At 48.2% G+C, this 23406-nt stretch overlaps 1 protein-coding gene across 1 annotated transcript in view; it reads left to right on the top strand.

Moving 5' to 3' along the window:
• The window catches only part of Myo16 (myosin XVI), a 373810-nt gene extending 362768 nt beyond the window's left edge, over positions 1–11042 (top strand). The window contains 1 exon segment of the mRNA XM_051169490.1: positions 10534–11042. Coding sequence (XP_051025447.1) covers positions 10534–10743 — 210 coding nt within the window. The 3' untranslated portion in view covers positions 10744–11042.
• Positions 11043–23406: the final 12364 nt, after the last annotated feature.

Below are 23406 nucleotides of genomic sequence, written 5' to 3' on the forward strand. Positions count from 1 at the left end.
CCAGAATCTGTGGGGTTCTTTTGGGGGGGGGGGCAGTAAATACAACTATGAAACAGAAGGTGGTTCCCTGACTGCAGGGGGCTCCAGGGCCCAAGGAGCTGCTAGTTGACTCCCTTTGTCAATCATGATGGCATTTGTATTCTCCTTGGGTTATGTTGTTGAATGTCCATTTTCATAAAATGCTTTTCCTCCTTCTCAATTATGTTTAACTCTTTAACACATAACTTTCTGCTATTTCTAGAAAGCATTTTTGACATAGTAATAAGTAGCTGATGAGCCGTGCTTTTAAAACTGCAGTGACAATGAAGCTGGACCAGGTGGGAGAAGCAGGCTCTGACCTCTGTCCTCTGTCTGCTGAGGACAGCGGGTGGGGGTGGGGGTGAGGGCCCTGTCGGTCCTTGCTGCCCCCGCTTGCCCAGGCCTCACCTCCCTACCTTCTCGTTCATGGTTCCCTTGTTTCCCCAAAGCTGACCCTAGTGTGCTGTTCCACTGTGCGTAAGGCTTTCACACCTCTGCTTTCATCATTGGGCGATAGGTGTGAACAGCACATGTGCGCCATTGTCCATGTCCCGCCACCCAAATGACCTTCCCATCCTTTCAGTCCAACTTAAAGCCGCCAGCCCTGGTTCCTGTTGCTTGGGAACACAGTCTCCTCCACGTTCCAACAGTAATTACGTGAACAAATTATTGGTTTTCTTTTTTAAAGATTTGTTTTATTTTTAGTTGTGTGTGTGTGTGTGTGTGTGTGTGTGTGTGTGTGTGTGTGTGTGAAGGGAGGTGGGTATGTGCATGTGAGGACTGGTGCCTTTGGAACACAGAGGCTTTGTATCTTCTGGAGCTGACGTAGGTGCTTGTGAACTTCCTGATACAGTTATGGGAATCACACTGGGTCCCTGGGAGGAGCTGTGTGCACGATGACGGGAAAATAATGTGACGAGAGAAGGCTGACTAAACCCTGTGTATCTGAATTTGCATTCTCACTTATACTCGGAGCCCAGTGACTTTAGCATCTAAAAATGAATTTCTGTGTCTATAGAAGGTGCTGATAGTATTTCACCAGCTTCCTTCCATGCTTGTGAGTGGTTACTCGAACAGTATTGTGAACCTAAAGTGTGGAGCCTGTTGCAGGGAACAGAAACAGTGTTTTGGGGGATGTTTTGCATATGTGTGCCTGAACTGAAACATACAGTCTGTAAGGAAAGATGAGGACAACACAGGAATCAGAGCATCTGAGGTCTGTAGCACCTCCTGGTAGGCTCCAACATGCAGGCCTGGTATTTTAGGGAGAGGAGGGAAGGCAGCGCCTGAAAATTGTGAACAAGCCACGAATTCAGCTTAGGCTGTGAGGGGCGATGCGGGTTAACTGTCCTTAGGCTTTCTTTGACTTGTAACAAGTCTCGTAACATTCCAAGAAAATGCGTGAAATGGGGCTGGAACATACTTTTCTTTTCTGTGCTTCCAGTCTAACAGATTTAAATGTTTCCACTAGTTCCCTGGGTCTGAGTAATTTAACAACAACAGGCCATTACTATAAATATTCACTAGGTCCATGTCATCAGTCATAAGTGTTTCTTTTGTCACCTTCTCTTCTTTTGGGTATGTGAGGTGTATGTGTGTGTGAATGTGTGTTTGCATGCTCCCATGTGTGGGTGGACACGTGTGCATGTATATGCCTGTATGTGGTAGGTTGTGAAGGTTCACAATGCCAGAGGTTATCCTCTGTGGCTCTCCACTTTATGTATTAAGTTAGAGACTCCTGGTTGAACCTAGAACTCACCAGTTGGCCTGCTTGCTCGGAGATCCCTGTCTCCGCCTCCCAGTGGCTGAGTAGACAGGATTCCCCACACAGATGACTAGCTTCTGAATAGATCCTGGGGCTCAGATCCTCAGACTTGTGGGACCAGCAGTGTTGCCATCGAAGCCTCTCCCAAATCCTGGGTTTCATCACTTTCAATTGAGATAAAGAAACATACAGGCTTTTTTCCCTTGACTTATAACTTGATAGCAGGAAATCAGCTACAAATCCAAATAAATGTCTGTTGAAATCACATCAGGTGTTTTTCTATAATGCTAATTATTATCAGTAAGAGTAGTTCTTGTGGTGCATGCCTGTAATCTCAGCGCTTAGGAGACAAAGGCAGGCTGATCTCTGTGAGTTCAAGGCCAGCCTGGTCTACAGGAATGAGTGCAGGGCAGTGAAGGTTATACAGAGAAACCCTGAAACCCTGTTTAAAAAAAAAAAAAGAATAGTTCTAGTTCTTGATTTTTCAGGAAACAGCATCATCCAGATGTGGAAAGATGAACCTACCCCTAAGGTCTAGACAGAGCCAAACTTGATGTCAGTAAAACCTTAACGTGTCTTTTCGGGAACTTCTTCTCCCGTGTTCAAATCTGACAAAGGAACGAAATCCTAAGAGTAAATGTCACTGGATTGATACACAAGCAACATTTCCTGACTAGGAGGAAGCAAGTTTGTTCAGTCCAAACCACAGATGCCATTTCCACTTTAAGACACTGTTGATTTTGTTTGTTTGTTTGCTTGTTTTGGTTTTTTTTTTTTTAAGAAACAGACACACATATACTGCGATGGGGCATAGTGGCTCATACTTGGGAGGCTGGGGCTGTGTGTTTGAGACCAGGCTGAGGCACCTGGTCCTTTCCAGCCAGCCAGACGACAAGGGTAAGACTGTCTCAAAAACGGCAGGCAGTAACAACAAAATATAGCCTTTGTCTTGCCTCACTTGTCTTAACTCACATTCTTAAGATCCACTTAAGTGTACCTTTTTCAAAGTTCATTTTTGGCTTTTCTTTCTTTCAGTGTCTTGTTAGCAGTGAGTGGAAGTAAAATTTACATCTGAAGTCCTGACATCCAGAATTCAGACAGCTAGGGCACTGCCGCCTTTTAATTTCCATGAATGTCAGCATATGGCTCCTTCCACCTTTGGGTAAATTGTCAATAGAAAAATCAATTCTGAGGAAAATGAACAGCAATATAACTTCACATCTGAATTATTTACGAAGATTACTTTTATCCTTGAAATGAAAGATGGGGTAAAATCTCGGGAACCAGCTACTAACTCAGAATAATTAGTCTTGTCCAAAGGAAGGCGTGTCCATAAGACGTCTGGTAGTTAACCTCACAAAACTCAGTAACACAGCAGGAAGCTGGTGTAAGCGACCAAGCAAGCACAGCAATACGAAACCTCAGGAGGCCTACAGATCCCGCACACTTCCCTGTGGCTCAGAGTCACTGTCTCTCTAACCCTGATGTGAGCTTCGCCTAGGAGAAAGAGTGGCCTGAAGCGGCAGCTCGGAGGTTAGGTGTGTTCCATTGCTCTTACAGGGGACCTGAGTTCAGTTCCCAGCACCCACGAGTCAGCTCACACCCCTCTCTACGTCCAGCTCCAGTGGATCTGATGCCCTCTTCCCGCTCCCTTTGGTTCCTACGTGAACACAGAACACATAAACTCATGCAAACACACATGCATGCACATAAAATTAAGTAAATACTTAAAGGGAAAGAGCACGCATGAACCACATCTCGTCACTGTAGCAAGCTCTGTCTTCATTTTTAATTGATATTGGGGCAACATAGGAGACTCTACATTTGATGATGGGAAACCCAGACAAAGACTCAGATAGCCATCTAAGGATCTTGATCTCAAACAGGAAGTCGTCCAGACTCTCTGAAACAGAGATGCTGTGGCTTTTATCCCCAGCTGTGAGTTCCAGGCTGCACCATTCTTTTCTGAGGATCGTGGGTTCTGTCCAGGGAGCTTCCTGCTACAGGCCTTGTGAGAAAAGATTTTGTTTGAGGAAAAGCGGTCTCCTGAGCTGGGAAGTGGCTTTGCACCCTGACCGTCTCCACAGGAGCATTCACCAGGGCCTTGTGGAAACAGACATCTCTGCGAGTGCCCAGCTTCATGCCCTCCTTACAGGAGCTCGTCTTAGGAGCAGAGCACGGGTTATGATAAGCGTTGCAGTTGGTGATGCAACATCACAGAAGGATGCTGAAAACAAGTGCTTTCCCCTGGTGGCTCTGGTCACGCTGCCTCAGCCATTGGTTGAGAAATGGTCCTGGCTCTCTATGCGCTATGACATGTGACCCTCTCACAACTAAGTTAGAAGAGCTGTCAGTCTTCAGATCTCTGCAGTGTTAAATCTGAAAATTCACAGAACAGTTTCCAAGTGTCTTATTAAATCTTCCACCAAACAATTTGGTTTGTGAAGGCATTCACGCTGAGAGCTGAGGTTTGGACCTGTTTTAGAAAGACACCATTTCCCGCCCCCACCCCACCCCATTCCATCCCCAAATAACACTTCTAGGCATACCATAAACTCATGTAATCCATTCAGCTTAAGTCTCTTTATTCCTTGCCCGCAGGAGGTCTCTCAGCTTCACTCTCCCTGCATAGCCACGCCCACTGGTTATTCAAGCCCATCTGGGCATGACCGAATGCACAGAAAGCCAGGGCTGGAGGGCCACCCACATCCCTGGGATTCCCAGCAGCGCATTTTAAGCTCATTCCCAGCCCCCCCCCCCATGTGTGAAAGGGGCTTATCTGAGTCTGTGGGCTGTGAGAGGCATCACCACAGCATAGGCATGTGTTCAGTGTGATAAGGTGAGGCTGACATGGCCTCAAGCTGTAGACCTCCTGGAATATCATTAGCAGAGAAGACGGAGATGGAGGAAGACAAGATTTCTTGTCATTGACTTTAAACATGAGCCCACAAGTACAATATATGATGATAATGTACCTCCTTTCTCTTGAACACAGCCCCAGCCTCCACACTTCCATTCCACTGACATGCTAAGCCTGACACTGGAAGGCCGGATGTGATTAGAAATCGCTTGCTAATTTTGGACTCTAAAGGATGCCGTTGTCTGGTCAAGCATTAATAGATTCACATTGAACAGATCAGCATTTCTCCAGTGAGAGAGATGGTCCATTCTAAGTGAAGAGCATTCTCCTCGGCCCTTAACATCTTACAGTGATTTTTATCGGTGCCTTAGTCAACTCCATGTACGCGTAGTGCTACGTAAAGTCTCCTCATCGTTGCAGCTCACATTGCAGCTGTGAGCTAAAAGGAAATTACACATTGAGTAAAATAAAAGCCTACCGTAAAATTAAGATTCGTGACACCCAGTTAGATAAAGGTTGTGTCTGGCACAGTGGCTGCTGAAACCAGGACTGTGGAGGCGTTGACAGAAGCACGCACAGTTTGCATCAGTCTGGTCGGCCCTGCCATAGCTCACCACTGCCTGTGATGGCCACAGCTGCTTTCTGTGTGTAGTGAAGGGCAACCTGTGAGCTGGCCCATCTCTGAAGTGTCACTAGGGTTGCTTAGAGAAAAAATAAAGTGTATTAGCTCCTTCCACCTATATCCTCCATAAGATCATACAGACTGCTTGTATTTATCTCCTTCCTTCCTCCCTCCCTCCCTTCCTCCCTTCCTTCCTCCCTTTCTTCCTTCCTTCCTCCCTTCCTTCCTCCCTCCCTCCCTCCCTTCCTTCCTTCCTTCCTTCCTTCCTTCCTTCCTTCCTTCCTTCCTTTGCTTAAGGCAGGATTCGCCCTTAAGCCCTGGCTGTTTTGGAACTAGCTCTGTAGACTAGGCTAGCCTCAAACTCAGAAATCTGCCTGCACCTTGCTTCCGGCGTGCTGAGATTAACGGTGTGTGCCACCACCATCCAGCAGTAAAGTAGAGCATCACACAAATTACACAAGAACATGCTCAAATGGTGCAAAGCATGACTGCATTCCTTTAAAAAAATATCCCAAATGTACAGATGCAGAAAACATTTTAACATGAGGACTTGTAAGCGTGCACCCACTGTTTCAGAACCACTGTGTTTAAGAGTTGTTCAAGGGGGCTGGGGAGAAAGCTCAGCCTGACTTGTAAGAGCCCTTGCTGCTCTTGCGAAGGACCCAGGTTCAGTTCCCAGCATCTACTTGATAGCTCACAATTGCCTGTAAGTCAAGTTCCATGGGACCCTGACCTAAGCAGGAGCCAGGCGGGCAGAGAGTACACAGGCATGCATGTAAACAAAGCACTGGTACACGCAAGGAGCTAGAATCATCAAGACTCCATATCTGGCCTAAATTCATGCCTCATTCTCACCCATCCCCCACCTGGTTCTTACTGGTAGAATGACTGTAAGCTATTCTATGACCCAACTGTACATCCAGCTCAGGCCCTACAGCCACTCAGTGCTGGCATCAGATGCAGCGTGTCTTATATATCGCTGTAAACAGCGAGTCACAGAGTCTGTGATGTCCTGTTTTCCTGTTGCACAGGTGGCCACTGCCCTTTCAAAACCCAGATCCTCTGCAAACCTTCTTCCGCCAAGCTAACCTTTCCAGGGCAAATGGTTAAAAACCAAGTTACAGGAAAACACATCTTTCTGGCTTAGCTGTTCTGTCTGTGGGCATCTCAGAAAGGCATCTATGTGCTGTAGGGCCTAGGATCGTCCATGGGCTCCAAAGGTTTACATAAGGTGTCTTAGTGTGACTATTCTATAAACCATCCAGAGGGGAAGATGAAGAAGTGTGACTTCTGTCTCATAAATGCGTGAACTCCACCTGGCGTGAAGCCAGCCGACCCTGAGGTACCGCAGTGCCCCTGACCTCCTGAGAATTCTTCTCTCTCTAAAAGGAAATGATTCCCTTTGGGAGACAAAATGACAATTTTGTAACCAAAGCAAGTTTTTCGTTGTATTGGTAACACTCGGTTTATTGGGGCACTATCAAATGACAGTAAAAGATTCAATGGTACCAATAGACATAAGATGGGTTGCAAAGGTGGAGAGATGCTGGTGCAGGTATTTCTGTGGCACTAGGTGGCCACACTGGAGTTGCGTGGCACTGGCTTGTTACTCTGAGATCCCGAAGCCCCTTTATTGCCTATGAGACCATGACTCTTGGGTTTTGCAATCTAATAAGTTTAATAGATCTAAGTGAAGCAGATTAGGTGTCATTAGCCCCAGAGTTGCTTACCTTTTGGGACAAGCCTCTGAAAATCCTCATCTTAAATCCCTTTGCATCAGAGATGATGCAGAATGTCTCATTCCCACGTACACGCACCTGTGAACACGCTTATAGAGCAATGACACCAGTGCTCTGGCATCCCTTTCGTGTGGCCCTGCCAGCTCTCCTTCCATGCCTGATAAATGTCCTCAATCGCGACTAATCTCCAGAGAATCTGCAAGGTGTTCTGTAGCATTCTCCAAAGAGAGGGTTTGTCCTGAGCTCGAGCTGATGGCCGAAAGCGTGGGTCAGGTTTTCTCTTTGTTGGGGAGCCATGGGAAGCTCTTCACTTGTTGTTTCCCGTCTTCTGGACTTCCTTCAGGGTTCAACCTATCAACACCCTCATTAAGAAAGGGCTTGCCGATGGTTTGAGTGCATGAGCCTCATGCTGTACAATGCACTTGGAAATCTGAGTATATTTAATAAACACAGCAAAGCTTTCAAAAGAGAGAAAACATTTTTTTTTTTCCAAAAAGAAAAGCAAGGACTGGGGAGATTGTTCAGTTGGTAAAGTGCTTACTTTGCAAACATAAAGACCTGAGTCTGAGCGTCAGAACCCACAAAACAAAACACTGGCACAAATGGCACCTGCTTGTAGTGCCAGCCCTGAGAAGACAGAAGAATTTGTGGGCTTGCCAAGCCTCTTTAGTGAGCTCCCGACCAGTGAGAGGGTCAGCTTTGAAAATCAAATGAGATCTCTTTGAGCCGGGGCGTGCGCGCCTTTAATCCCAGCACTCAGGGAGGCAGAGACAGGTAGATCTCTGTGAGTTCACAACCAGCCTAGTCCACAAAGTGAGTCGAGGACAGCCAGTGCTACCCAGAGAAACCCTGTCTTGAAAAATAATGGAAAAAAAGAAGAAGAAAGAAAGGAAAGGAAAGAAAAAGAAAGCAAAACCTATTGTATCTGAGAAACAACGTCTAAGGCTGACCTTTGGCCTTCACACACACACACACACACACACACACACACACATACACGAGAAGTCACCTTAATTCAGGAGATGTGAGACATTTTCTGTCAAATTCTCTACCAACAAGTCTCACTGAAATTGGCAGCTACCTAGAGTCCCCTGGTAGTCAGGCGCCTCTGTGCGCCACTGTGTGATGCCGACTTCAAAGCTGCCCCTTTTGGAGGTTTAATGGAGGGTCACATCTGGCATCCTTTTGGTTGTCCTGGAAAATGCTGAAAAGAGTTCATGCTATAGTGGAAACATAGCTGGGTGTCTGTGCCTGGTGCAGCCGGAAAGGGGCACAGCTATTGGGGAGCGCAGCTCTGTCTGCTGCGTGGAGACTGGGTTCCTTCGTCTGGGTTTTAAGTTTGAGTCTTTGATAGGAACCGATCTCTGCTCCAGCCTTGTGTCCCCTGGCTTTCCTACAGTTCCACTGAGCGCTGGTTACCTCTCTTGTTTTATTTCCCAGTTTAACCCTTGTTTCTGTTCCTTCACTGGTTGGACTGGAGGGTGAGTCGTGCATGCTTAACTCACTACATACCAGCATATTTTATTACTTCTACCACTTTCCTGATTCTTCTGGAGCTAAAGGTTTAATGGCTCCTTAATCCCTCCAGTTTGTGCATTTACTGTTGGCAGCCTTGTGCGTTTCATGTGTGCTTACAGTCGAGGAGACATTCCAGGCTCTTAATTGATGTTTACCTGTAGGCTTGCTAATTACGGTGTTCCTGAGCCTTACATTTTACTTTCCCCCCATCTGAGATCACTTTCTTCCTTTTGTGTTTCTGTTAATGCAAGCTATCTGAGGACATTTTTGTCTCTTTGTTTATGCAACATCTTTATTTCACTGTGAGTTTTGAAGCTGGCTGTATGGGGCAGAGAGCACCGGGTTGACTCGCGATAATTCTATCCGTTTCTTTGCTCTTCAGTTTTGAGTATTTCTGTTAAGAAGTCAGTGTCTGCTCTCAGTGTAGTTCCTTTGAATATAAGCATATCATTCCTTTAGGTTTTATATTTTTATTGATTCTTTGAAATTTCATACATGTATACAGTGTATCTTGATCACACATAGCCCTCATCCCCTCCTCCAAGTCTCCTGAGAATCCAGAATGTCCATCGCATTTCCCTTGAAGCACATCCTTCTTTTACATGTTTTGTTTTGTTTGTTTGTTTGTTTTAATCCACTCAGTCCAGTTATTGCTGATTGTATGCTTGCATGAGCTTGGGATTGTCCACTGGGGCTGCTGGGGAAACTACCAGTGGTCCACCCTCCTGAAGAAAAGTGACTCTCGCCCGCCCCGTGCGAGCCAGCCTCCTGCGCTCTCTATGTGCTCATGTCTAACATGTATATGTATATACATATACATATACATATACATATAATGCAGACGCATAATAGATTTCCAGCAGCTGGCAGGAAAAAGGTTCCCCTAGCAAGGTAACCTTTCACCCCATTGTGAAGTTGGGGGGCGGCCAAGGGTCAGTTTTCAGGAGCCATTGTAAACCATGTGGAAGCTACATACTTGTATACAGCTAAAACAACTGTTTATCAGGTGCTGCCTGGCAAAAGCTGGGCACGTGCCTGTGTTTGAAGGCTCAGCATCTGAGAGGCTTCCTTAGACAAATGTCTCTGCTTCATTGTCCTCCCGTGGATAGTGTGGCTAGACGCCGCAGCAGGTGGCAAGTGTGCTCTCAGACACAGCTAGCCTTCCTGCCGAAAACAGCATGTTAGCGGCTGTCTCTTGTTACCCTGGTGCTTGGGAAACTGCTGTGATATCAGCAGGGCCCAGTTCTAGCAACTGTTCTTGGTGGGGAGGAGTGTCTGTCCTTGGGCTAAAGTGTGTGATTGAGATGGCCTCTGTCACCCCGATAGCCCCGTGTGCCTGCTGAACGTGTGGGTTAATGATGAGGGTTTCCTGCGTTGGGGTAAACCTTGAAAAGTATTTTCTTTTCTAGAAACAAATCCATTCAGAGAGGAATTAGGTGAGGAGAAAATACAGGCTGGCGCGGTAGTGTTTGCAAACTCGGGGAATGCAAGGCAAACTGATGCCACTTTGTCCTGTACCACTGGGGGGGGGGGTGCACGCTAACTCCCCTGTGTGCCTCTTTCATGTCATTATCTGCAAGAGGCCATTTCTTTTTCTTTTCTTTTTTTTTTTTTAAGATTTATTTATTATTATGTATACAGTGCTCTGCCTGCACATACACCTACAGGCCAGAAGAGGGCGTCAGATCACATTGTAGATGGTTGCGAGCCACCGTGTGGTTGCTGGGAATTGAACTCAGGACCTCTAGAGGATCAGTCAGTGTGCCTTTAACCTCTGAGCCATCCCTCCAGCCCCATTTCTGACTCCCTGGGTTCATTCTATTTCCAGAGGTCTCATAGCTGGAGGTTCAGGACACTGCGGACTCTCGGCACAGCCCAGCCCTGCCCTCCACCCCAGCCCTGCCATCCACCTCCGCCCTGCCCTCCATCCACTGGCCTTACTCTCCTACTTCCCCCTGCTCAGCGCAGTCGCCACCACATCTGCAGCTTCCTTGCTTCTCCTCCACTGCAGGTCTTCCATCAGCTGAGGCTCTCCGAGAATGAAAGCGTGGCTCTGCAGGAGCTGTTGGACTGGAGAAGGAAGCTCTGCGAGGCCAGAGAGGGCTGGCAGGAAGCCGTGGAGCACCCCGAGCCCCGAGCACCTCCACCGCCACCCTGCAAGAAGCCTGAGGCGGGTTCCTGCACCAGGCTGCCTTCCCAGCTGTGGGACAGCGGTATCTGACAGCCTGGGCTGCTGCAGGCACACGGCTGAGCTGTCGAGCGCGACTGCAGGCTACCTCTGCAGGAGGCTGCCTGAGGTCTCTTCCCCAGGCATCTCCACCACAAAAGCACAGGACACTAACGATGACCACCCAAGACCTTCTGTGTGTGTGCCACACTGCTCGCAGCTAGGCAAGGAGGCATGTGGATGAGGCCATAGGGAGGAGCAGTGGGGGGAGGTCTTCCAGGCAGCTGTTTCTAGTATACCCCACACTGGCCACTATCCCACCAGTGGCTTTTATACGGTGCAGCACATAGGATGCGTCAGGGTGCATCATTTCTCTGTAGGTGTCCGTCTGTCGTTAGAATACAAGCCCGGCCATCGTTCTCCATGTTTATCGCCGTATTTTATAACTTTATGCAACTGGTGTGTTCCCTTCTTCAAAATACAGATTTTAAACAATCATTTCTAGGGATTTTTTTTTTCACATACTTATTTTTAACCCAGATCCCCTCAAGGTCCGGGCACTGTGTGTTGCCTTGGCGTTAGCCGACCTGTACAGCAATGTGGGTCAAGAACTAGAGTGTATGCCACGTTCCTCCATTCTTTCCTGCACCTAGCATTTCCCTTGGGTACATGTGGCTGTGGCATTCATTGGTTAAGCTTCATCCCCGCCCAACTCCTCTGCTTGGCGTAGATGACAGGATGTTTATGGCTTCAAGTCCCTAGCTGGTGATCCAGGAGTTTCCACAGTACTGATGAGCAGGCTGAGCCTGGTGGGGCAGAGCCCTGTGCAGCCCTCCCTTGGAACACTGCATGATTCCCTTGCTGAGTCAACCCGCTGTCGTGCGTGTGATGGCCTTGCTTCTCCATGTCTTCCTGCCCACTGTCAGTGAGCTCTGAGCAGTGGCCCCACCGGCCACCTGCCACCATCCCCTGTCACGTGGACCGCTTCATTCATTTCAGCCGTTGCAGAGCTACTGTGCCAATAAAAGGGTGCAACCGTGTCCTGTTGTTTCGGTCATTTGTGGTTGGCGCTGTCTTCTGGGAATTCTTGCCACCTGATTAGCTATGTGGAAGCCACTGAGAGCCTTCACCCAGCCTTACTCGTATTCTGGTGTTATTGGCCATTTGCAAGTCTCGAGAGATACCTGCTAGCACAAAGGGAGTGCACTGTGTTTAAAAAAAGAAAATCTGGGAGTGAGCCATAACAAACAAGGTACAACAGGCAGCCTAGAACTGACACCTTGTCACCGGGGACTCTGGATTCAGCTAGATCTGCTGTAAAGGAGGGGGCTGGGATGAAGGTTCTGGATTGGGGGCTTTGCTTCTGAAAGGTATGTTCAAAGAGAAGTCACTCACCCTATCTAAGGATTATCCCACCTGGGGACCACAGCCCCTCCAGGACATCAGAACAGGCGGAAAGAAACAGCATGGCTCTTCCACATCACTCCCCAAAACCAAGAAGGCACCTGGCTCCTTCCTAGCCAGGTCCAGCCAGCCCTTATAACATCGCTTCTATCTCCGAATCCAGCCCGCCGGCTTATGGCAGAGCCAGCTTCTCACTGGGTCGTCACCAGTCCCCATAGATTGCAGACACTCAATGATCTGGCTTGAATGGGAAACCTGAGTGGTCCCACACACACAGTAGGACCACAGGCTGCCAGTGTGGCTCCTGTGTGCAATGCCCAGGCTGCACCGATGTGACGTCTATTACAGAAATGAACTGGAAATGAACTATCGAGCTGTTTAGGAAACTACCCTAAGTGTGTGTGGTGGGGGGTGGGAGGGGGGTGGGACACGGGCACTAGAAAACGCCTATTCATAGAGCTCTCCTTGACCAGAGAGGCCAAGCCCTGGGCTCTCTTGAGAACTAATGTCCAGTGAGGGACAAGTGTTGGTTTGCAGATGGCCATCTTCTCATCATAAGTTCATATGATGGAGAGAAAGAAGAGAAGCGTCAAGGCCTCCAGGGTGTCTTTCACGGAGTCACTCTCTCTCTGTTGTCTTGACCTTGTCATCCCCCAAAGGCCCACTTCCTCATGCTGTCACACTGAGGTCTCAGCTGCAGTGTGTCAACTTGGCAAACATGCAGAGGTTCAGTTAGTGGCACTGACAGACACTTTATAAGGTCATTGTGGACAATGTTATACTAATAGTGAAATTACCATTCAGAGTTTTAACAGAGCCTCTCAAAATATTGCTTTTTATTTCTCTCATGACACTGCAACTTGACTTCCTGACATTGTCAATTTCTTACATTTAAAGAGAGCTTTAAACCCTCCAAGTGATTGTTTTTTTCAGATGTACAACTGTGAGAGATTATGTTACAAGGCCATGGTAGGAAGATCCCACATGAAGATGGGTCCATGGGACACGTGTGATATAAATCAAATCATACCACCTTCTCTTCAGACGGGTACAGCCTAGAGACCTGCACAGCGCGAGGAGCTCAGCCCTACAGTGCATCACAAAGCATGAGCGGTTCGGTCTCTCCAGAGGCCCCTTGTTAACCTTCAGAGGCCAGAAGCCAAGCCTTCTATCAGCGCGGCAGGCTATCTGCACTCGCTGGCTGCTTCCCCACTGCGGAGAGAGGTGGCCTGTGCACTCGTTCCGTGTAGCACGGGACTTGCAGCAGGTCACCAGCACTAGCAGCATAGTCTCCACAATTACTGGTCATAATGCCCGAGATCAAGCCCAGTGGCCTGTGTGCACGGGAAGACCTGAGCCCAGCTCTGCAGTGAGGGTAGCCATGTAAGTAAGTAGACAGAGGCGGCATTCTGGATAGAAAAGCCCTGAGACCACTATTCCACACAAGCAACATTCAGTCGCACACAGTTGCAAAGAAAGATGGCATTTTAATTGCCACCAGACCATAAGGTATGAGTTATGATATATTATTAGGCCTGCAACCTTATGTCTAGCAATGTAATTGGTAAGAATTACGATGCTATGTTCAAACACTACCTGCTCTATTGCTTTTTTAAAAATATTTATGAGGGACCTCTAAAAAAACTACTATCAAAATGTTTATATTGGGTCAAGATGACTGAAAACATATTTTCCAGAGTGGAAAAAAACTACCTCATTACTATTCTTAAGTAGTGGTATCTAATTTAGTAAAATTATGATTACATAAATCTACACAATAAAAGTAACAGCCAATTAAAATCCAAGATTGGTGAAAGGACTTCACATGGAAATATTAATTATTTTGTTTGCACAAAAGTAATATATTACAATTCCCGAGCTTAGAATGATGGTTAGAGTTCTGCCAAAACTCAGGCTGTGAGAATCTAGCTGAGTGTCAAACTCGAGTCCCATGTCCACACTAGCACAGAGCTAGTGGGTCACCGGGTCATGCGCTCACCACAGAAGCTCAAGGATCTGTGTTCCAGTACCTGGGACGTGTGTAAAAGCAGTTTGCTGTGGTGGTGAAGGCGTACAACCTAAGCACTGGCAGGGGACAGACAGGAGGATCCCAAGGGTCTCAGTGGCCACACAGCCTAACGTACTAGGTTCGAGGCCATGACAGGAGAGAGTGAGAAGTGGTGGGCACCACTAGGGACCAGCCCAGCCCAAAAGGCTGACCGCTGGCCTCCACATGCACACACACACACACACGTGCGCGCGCGCGCGCACACACACAAGCACATGTACATGTACACACACACTCATATACACTCACATATACACATGCACACACATGTGCTCATGCACACACACCTGCATACACACAAATGCATGTTCGTGCATACCTACACACACATGTGAACACACATGCACACATGCGCATGCACACACACACACACACACACACACACAGATCTGAGTTGTTAAATAAATATGGTGCCCCACAGTGGCCCAGCTCACCCTTCTTCTGCACTCTAAGCTGTAGTCCTGTCCCACCAACTTCCAACTCTTAACTTTTTGACAAGGAGTTGTGGATTTGATTTGAACTCCAATTCTCATTGAAAGCATTCTTAAATTGACCAGGGAGGAAGATTAAAACTGTGTTCCAGGTAAACTATTGTGTAAACTTACTACATCTTTCAAACTGTGCCTAGGGGGACATACAGGGCTGTGCTGTGCAGGGCGGGAAATTCACAGCTTTCAAAAGCCTAAAGGAAGGCATCCTCTCCACCCTCGCCCCATCCCTCACCTCCTATTCATAAGCAACGACTGTCACACACATTCCACAGTGAACAATGGCTTGCTCTTCGAGCTGTCCCTGTGTGTGACAACGGTCCAGGCCTGTAGAAGGCAGAGCACTGTGGGAGCCAAGAGTCAATCCAGAAAGAATCACGTTTGTAGTTCTGCCGCTTTGCTGACTTCTTCATCCCCCTGCAAGGTTCCATTGTGATGGTTTCCCACAAGTTCCTCTAAAATCCAGCCTGCGGGGTAAACTTTAAAAATGGCATTTTCAAAGAGTGAGTTTTATTAGGAGCCTACCATACATCTGTCATCTGTTTTAATTTCCAGGGGGTTTGAGTGTGTTTATGCTTAAATGTCACTTATGTGTGCTCCAGCACCAGAGGACTGCTGTCTGGGCTTTATGCAGTGAACCAGGACTTACAGTGGTAAGAGGTTCTTATAAGAAACTAATTAAAGATGAATAAGCAATGCATCCACCTACTGTAGTGATGTTCCGGGGTGCCCCCATGTCTGCACTGCCTCTGAGTTGGCCATTGCAGACCCCCAGGCTGGTGTGCTGCTCTGTCTTGCTCCAAAACCCCAGGGAGAGTGGGCCGCTTCAAAGAAGCTCACATCCTCCTGAGGTCACCATTTGGTGCCTAATGTCTAAAGAAACGAAAGAGAATGAGATTGTTGATACATTCCAAAGAAGGGACAAAGCTTCACACAAAAATACCCAGGCTAACACCAAGTTCAGTTTTAGTTTTTTATCTTTATGATTTTAACAAAGAAGTTGGGAGTCCATGGTGCACAGTCGTTACTTGAAGAGCCTTGGGTCCCTTTATATTCTGAGAAGATATCGAGTCTATTTGGGGAGATGCATTCTACTTCGTTGGGGCAAAACACCTCATGTGGTGCTAGAGGATCAGACCCACACAACAGGGCCACCCCATTGTTGGGTTCTCATGACCATGTTCAGTGAGATTGTCCTGCTATGGCCAGGCTAAGTTCTGAAGTCTTGGTTGGAGAGTGCATGGGCTCCTTCTGCCTTTCCTGTTGGGAACTGCTGCCACACTCTTGAGCAGAGCAGCTGTCATGAGGAAAGAATGCCGGTTAATTTTCCACTTTAATTTTTGAAATTTTCTCTATGACACCTGAGGCAACATGTGTTGATTGTGATCTGTGTGTCTTCTTGAAGTTCCCTCCACACACACGGGTGCTGGGCATCCTTGTCTGATAGATGCAGTTCCTGCCCCTAGAAGGTTATGTTGCCTGGGGAGTAAGTAGAGAGGCTGGAACGGTCAATTGCTAAAGCAACATCATCAAGTTTGCCAAAAGTGAAATATAAGGAACTACAAAAAAAAAAAAAAAAAAAATCTAAAGAAAAACCTGTTTTTTTTTTTTCCTTGACAGAGTCATGGAGCATTTTCTAAGACCACATTTGTACTGGCACACAAGGATCTTTTAAATTTTTACTTATTTATTTATTGGGTTTTTTTTTTCTTTTTTAAAACAGTTTCTCTGTCCAATAGCCTTGGACGGCTTGGAACTCTCTTTGTAGACCAGCCTGACCTCAAACTCACAGAGATCCACCTGCCTCTGCCTACCCAGTGCTGGGACTAAAGACAGGAGCCACCACTACACCTGACTTCAACAAGGACCATTTTTTTAAGGCAAGCAAAAACTGAGGAAAGAGTGTTTCTCAGTGTGTAAAAAGTTCTAAAATGAGAACATCCTAAGCCTTCCCTATAGTACCTGCCCATTACTAGCATAATTTCTGTCATTCCCTCAGAACTGAGGAGACTTGTGAAATCTCATCCTCTGTAGACTCCAGAATAGTCCTTGTCACACAGAAGATTTCTGTCTATTAAAAATGGCTGAATGAAATGATGGGTGAGAGAGAGAGAGAGAGAGAGAGAGAGAGAGAGAGAGAGAGAGAGAGAGAGAGAGAGAGAAGAAGGGAGGGAGAGAATTTTCAAGGTATAGACTATGGCATTTGCAGAAGCCTACCCATCCCAAATCTCTGAAGATAAGTGGGTTTTTAATACTTAAATCATTATATAGGACTATTGATGAATAGAAAACTGTAAGGGAAAAAGCTTCCTAGTCATAGGTGACAATGACAATGTCCTGTGTGGATGAAGGAGAGCGGCACAGGGGCTCTGGGCTCTCCTAAAGGTGCTTACATGAGATGAGCTCGTGACCCCTGGCAGCTCTCGATTTCTACAATAGGTAAGTGGTCACTCATACAGGTGGCACCCCGTTCTGTGCCCTAACCATCAGTGCCCTGGCCTCCAGGCCATACATTGGAACCTAATACTGTATTCAGAGGCAGTCTCTTTGGAAGATGGCCAAACACTGAAGGTCCTGCCTTCACGAATGGAGTTAGCGATGTTACAAAGCAGGAGAGGCCATGCTCCTCCCACCGTGTATAAGATGCAAACAAGGCTCCATGCATCCGCATGACACCCTCGGAAGGCAGCAGAGTCACTTGCATCTTTCATCTTGGACTTCGCAGACTGAGGAACTGTGAGTGGTATACTTCTCATATGTAGACGTCACCCAGTCTAGGGTGTTCTGCTGCAGCAGCTATCCGGAGCTGTCTGCTTCTGGGGTGCAGCAAGGCTCTCTTCACCCTCATCTGCCAATGGAGATGAGCCCAGACTACATCCTTCCCCAGTCCCATAAGGTGGCAGGCAACACATTCAAGTGCAGCGGAAAACCCAGCTGCCCAGAAGTGAAGAGGAAAGGCATGATCAAGGTTCACCGAGTGCTGGAGAAAAGAAACCCAATCACTTAATGCAAGAAGAATCTATGGCCAGGGAAAGAGAGGGTCAAGGCTGGTGGACATAGGGGTCAATGTTAACTTGGCAGGTCACTTTGGTAACAGCTCTCCTCCAACCAGATGGATAGGTGGATGGTTGCTCTAGCACTGGCCCTCCTGCTTGCTGTGTAGCTGTCTCCCTGGTGGGATGCTATGCCCCACCCCACCCCCAAACAGGCCATGTTATAGAGCCAGAGCCTGCCATTTGTTATCCTGTGGAAGTTATGCTTGCTGGCCCAAGGCATTTCTTCAAGGAGCTGCTTGGACATGGTGATGGGACCCAGAGAGTTACCACAGACAGCAGACTCTGGGGAACGGGACGTGTGGAGTACCATCTGCCCTGCTTAGGTGCTGGGATGTTATAGTACTTGGTTAGGTGCTGGGAAAGCAATGCAGTCCCTGATGAGATTAAAGGAACAGGCTCTGGCAAGTCTGTGGGATCCAGTGATAGCCACGGATCTTAAGCTAGTCTCTGTGTTTTGGGAAACAGAAAAGTCACGGAAAGAAAGCCTGGCCGGGGTCCTTAGCAGCTGCCACAGCAAGCACAAGGAGGGCAGTGTAGTTGGGGACATTTGGCTGCCCTCAACGGTCTTGAAAATCACAAGGCAGAGAGGAGAGAGGCAATCTCAGCCTTCTTACCCTCGGTCCCTACGATCAGTGGGGGACTTTTGTCTCTTACAGCTGTAAGTCTGCTGGTTCAAAAATCAGCCTTTGGCGCCCAAGTCTGCAGTGTTCGGGCCAATGGGGCTCTTAAGATGAGGCTGGTGGCACCAGAGTTCATGTCAGAGGCAGTCCCCGCTCCCCCCACAACCATGGAGAATGAGCTGTCCATTGGCTAGATCTCAAAGGGGGGGGGGGTGGTCTAGGTTCACTGCATGCATTGTCGTTGGTTGGTAGAGCAGTTTGTGCAGAGGCTCCTCAGTCTAGATCCACCAGCTTGATGGTCTCCTTGTGGGGATCCTGAACCCTCTGGGTCCTTTCATCCCCCCCCCATTCTTCTATACCGCTCTCACAAGAAGGCTAGCAGTGAGTCCCAGCATCTGTCCTCATGCCCCAATTTGATCTTTTCTCCTTAGTGGGGAGGACCGGTGGCACACAGAGGAAGGGGAAGCAGGCTGCCCAGATGAGACCTGATAGGCTGTGGTCATTTGGTGGGGAGGAGGTCCCCTTCTGTCAGAGGCCTAGGGGAGGGGAAGAGGGCAGAAGAGGGAGGCAGAGTGGGAACGGGAAGATACAAGGGAGGGGATAACAATTGGGATGTAATCTGAATAAATTATAATATTTTTTTAAAAAGATGAAGCTGGTGGTAACAAAAGTGAGAAACTCCACAACTGGAGTGATTGAAAAGGAAAAAAATAATTACCCTGAAAGCTCAAAGACTTGGAACCTTCACTCCCCACCCCCTGATACTATGGTACCAGTTCTTTTTTCATGAAGCCATTTCTGCCTGAACTGAGACCCAGAGCACCCCCTGGGGGGAATATGCCTCTAAAGCCCTAATTCAGTTATTATATCTTGGACCAGGCAGGCAGAGTCTCCAAGGCAGGAACCCCCATCAGCATCCCTGTAGCCCCATGGGAGGCAGCTGCAGCCTGGGACAGCAGTTGGCTTTAGACTCCCCTCTGCTGAGGCACAGAGCACCTCACAGCCATTCTCACCAGCATCCCTGCATCCTCTCTGCATCCCTGCATCCTCTCTGCATCCCTGCATCCTCTCTGCATCGCTGCCTTTTTAATGTAGCTTGTGGTCTGCAGTATCGACCACTCTCTGACAGATGCTTGCGCCGTGCAGTTGTTTATTCCACATGTCTTCCTGTGTCCTCAGATGAGGCTGACTGGGAGCTAAGAACAGCTGGAGTTGCTCAAGTCCTGGTCAAGGAGAGATAATTTTGCATACTCCTCCAAGTGGTGGCAAGCCAGGGGACAGGCAGCCAGAGGTGGGGACAGGCACATGCAGGAAATCCTGGGCAACAGAGAGCATCTCAGATAGGCCACATGGGAGGACATGGAAGAAACACCCCAGGAAGATGGGTGTCAGTAAGAGAACTAAAAGAGACTTTCAGAATCCAGTCACATGCATGGGGGAGTTGTCTAAAAGAGCCAGCATCAAAGGGTGCAAGCAAACTGCCCCTCTGCTGTGAGGGACAGAGCACCTGGGTTCTCTGCCACCACCCCTAAGACCCCTCAAGGGACTCCTGCAATAACTGGTCATGCCAACACAGACAGCTATAAAATATGTGTTTGACATACAGATGAGTCTCACCACATCTAAATGTCTTGTCTACCGAGGAGATATCACCAAGGGACTCAGGTACCTCTGCACCAGCCAGCGCCCACAGCACAGCAATCACCACAGGTCTCGGCTACCACAGAGGGGCTTTCTCCTCTCAGACTCCGGCTGTGGATCCCTCACTCCTGCCTGCCAACCTTCTCTCTGTAATCCTGTCTATTAAAATTCCAGAGGGCTTTGAACTTGCAGCGTCCCAGAAAACTTTGACCTAAATCTTCAGTCCTCCGAGAAGCCAAGAGATGGTGGAGCATCTTGGGACTTGTTCCCTATGGCACATTTGGGTCCTGGCGGGTGCTGAGATATTCCTCCGAGGAGCTGGCACCAGCCCAGCGGGGTACCCGTGTCCAATAAGATGCAGCATGTTGCCTTGCCAGAACCCAGAGACCAGTGTGTGGTGCCCAGTCTTCCACAGCCACATGAGCACACGATGCAAGGAGTGGGTGAAGGGACACCTTACTCTCTCACCTCACCGCAAACTCTTACAATGTATTATCTTACAGTGTGCCTGTTCCTATGACAGATTTCAATGCAAGGGAAGAGTCATCCCGCTGAGCCCATAACTGAGTGACTTCTAGACCCACTAGACCAACCCTGGAGCCCCACCCCGGTAAGGAGTCAGGGGGCTGTATCATATCACCAAGGAAAACATGCAATGGATAAGGAGTATGGAGTTCCAGGCTCGAAGGGAAATGAACACTGAAAATCCACCGTGTGTCTTTTCCACAGCATGAGTTAACAGTTCAGCTCAACTCAGACTCCGCACACCCTGAGGCCGAGAACTCTCCGCCAGATAAGAATCCTCTTGGCTCAGGGCAAAGGAGCAGAGAGGAGGTAATGGAAAAAGTGAGTTATAAATACCAGCTCACAAACACCATGTGAGTTCAGAACAGGGAATGGATTTGCCATCCCTATATCTTGCTTTTGCTGGTATTAAAAAAAAAAAAAAAAAAAAGTAAACCCCCCACCTTAAAAGCAAACAGACTCCGTTGAATTGAGGTCCTAGTCAGATGGTTGGTCATATCTGATATGAGAGAAATGGCCCCATGCAGCTTTTGGAAGAGTCTTCTGAATGCACTTCCTGACACGGTGGGTACGGCCAAGATCATTCTGACGCTGTTTCTGGCTGTGGTAGGAACTGATGAGTTCAGGAGAAGCAGCTGCTGCTGTGGCTGGGATTAGGTTCTCACCAGAGAAGCAAGGGGGGAGGGGCCGCGCGGGGCGGAATAGGGGGCGAGGCTACTGATGCAGACCCACACCTGGCCTCTGTATGCAGCTTTTGCCTGTTGGTCAGAGAGAGCACTAGTTAAGCTGAGGGCCCTCACTGAATGTCAACAGCACTGGCTGGCAAAGACTCCACCAACCCACGGGGGACTGGTCCCGAGAACACGCGGAGAGCAATCCCGCAGGCACGCCATCCACCGCTTATGTTCAGCCATCCACCGCTTACATTCGTGAAAGAGGAAGGAAAGATTTAGAGACCGCAAGTCAAATGCCACCGAGGAACACAGGCAGGAGACACATAACCAATAAACAGGGGAGTGTGGTAAAAATCAACTGCCAGGGTGTTCCTGGGGATGGAGCTTCGCTTATGGAAGAGTGAGAGTCAGCTTGGAAGAAAAGAAAGAAGAACATAAGACCCGCTGAGCAGCCACTCAGCTTGGTGTGGGATGTGCTGGGCGTTGGAGCTTGGGTAACCCGGTCCTTGGTCACGATGCTCAGTAGGCTCGGGCGTAAAGGAATGGCAGGTAGTTATGCCATCCACTCAGAGTAAAGGTCCGCGCCTAGGGAAAGAGACTCGGACGGTGACTTGTAAATACAATAGTCACCCTTCTTTCATACCATTTCAACCTTATTACTTAACTGTCTAGGGCTTTCTAAATAGCCAAGGGATGGGTAGTGTTTGCCTTTTGAGTGATTTGGACAGTCTTCGAGTTAAGAACTAGAACACATGCCTGTCCCTGCTCGATGTCACCGGGGGTGGGGGGGGGAGATGAGACTCACAGAGCAGTCACAGTGATAAGCAGCGGAGTTCAGGAGCCTATGAACAGCCACTCAGTCGACACTGGGCTAGAGCGATAGAGACGGAGGCGGAGTTGGGGACAAGAAGGTGTGTGTGTGTGTGTGTGTGTGTGTGTGTGTGTGTATCTCTGGAGCACAGCCCTTGAGTCTCCTTATTTGAATCATAATTGGGTAATTAAAGTCAGGCAGAATAAGCAGAAGCTCCTGCCATCCCAAGCAGAAAGTACAAAAGGAAGCAGTGTTCTTCTCAACTGGGAGCCTAGGTCTGGCCAGAGAAGGAAGTTCATTCGAAGAAAACAGGAAGTTTTAAGGACACGTTCAGATATTTCTAAAAACGAAGGAAAAAATATGAGCATGGGTCCGCAGCTCAGCTGACACCCATGATGGAGAATAAGATTCAATGAAGTTGGAAGGCACCCAGCCGCAGGTCCCCATGGGGTCAGTGCTGTCTGGAGGAGCATCAGGAGCAGAAGGCAGTCTGACCGTGACTTAGCAAAGCCCAACACCTTTTCCCAAAAACGAGGGTCATGGGCATGCTTAACAGGAAGCACAACATCTCAAACCCTCCTCGCTGCAGCACGCAGCTTCGCCTGTGGACGGCCGGAAGGCCGCTGTGGAAGTCTAAAACTGATTAAAGACTATAAAGTGAAAATGTAAGGAATCGAGGGCAGTCAGAGCAGCGTGTTAGAGAAGGCGTGAGCAGATGCCTTACTGTGTGCTTTAAATGCACACTAAAGCTCACAGCGATGAAAACAGATAACTCTGTTCAGGTCAGGGTATGAAGGTTAAATTTCTTTTTTAAGTGCGTGTGTATATGCGCCCGCACATGTGTCTGTCTTTCTATCTGCCTGTCTGTCTTTCTGTCTCTCTGTCTGTCTGCCTGTCGTATCTGCGTCTGTGTCTGTGTGTCTGTGCGTGCTCTCAGAGGCCAGATATGTCAGCTCCCCTGGAGACAGAGTCACAGGTAATTCTGAGCCACCTGATTTGGGTGCTGAACTCAGGCCTCTGGAAGAGCAATATCTACTCTTAATTGCAGAGCCGTCTATGCAGCTCCAAATTTTGATACTTTACCAATAACAATTTTTGTAAGAGCACAAAAGTTCCCATGCTTGCCTGAGTGCCTGAGTAGCTACACAAAGACCATAGCCCTCTGGCGCCCTTCGTACATCATAACGTGTGTGTGCTCACCAGGCGCAAAGCCTGCAGTTGGCTCAACTCTCAAAAGCAAGCTGGAGTTCCAGTCATGACACCATGACAACCTGGCCATCCCAGAACTATATGTCACTTACCCACCGTGCACCAGGAGGCTAGGAGCCTAAAGTAAGGACAACGCAAGACACAGAGGATGGGTCCTCCCCAGGCTGCGAGAAGCTGCTGTGGACAGGAGATGCAAGACTGGAGAGGAAATTATGTAAGGG

Source organism: Acomys russatus, chromosome 27 (assembly GCF_903995435.1).
Source record: "Acomys russatus chromosome 27, mAcoRus1.1, whole genome shotgun sequence".
Classification (NCBI taxonomy): Eukaryota; Metazoa; Chordata; class Mammalia; order Rodentia; family Muridae; genus Acomys; species Acomys russatus.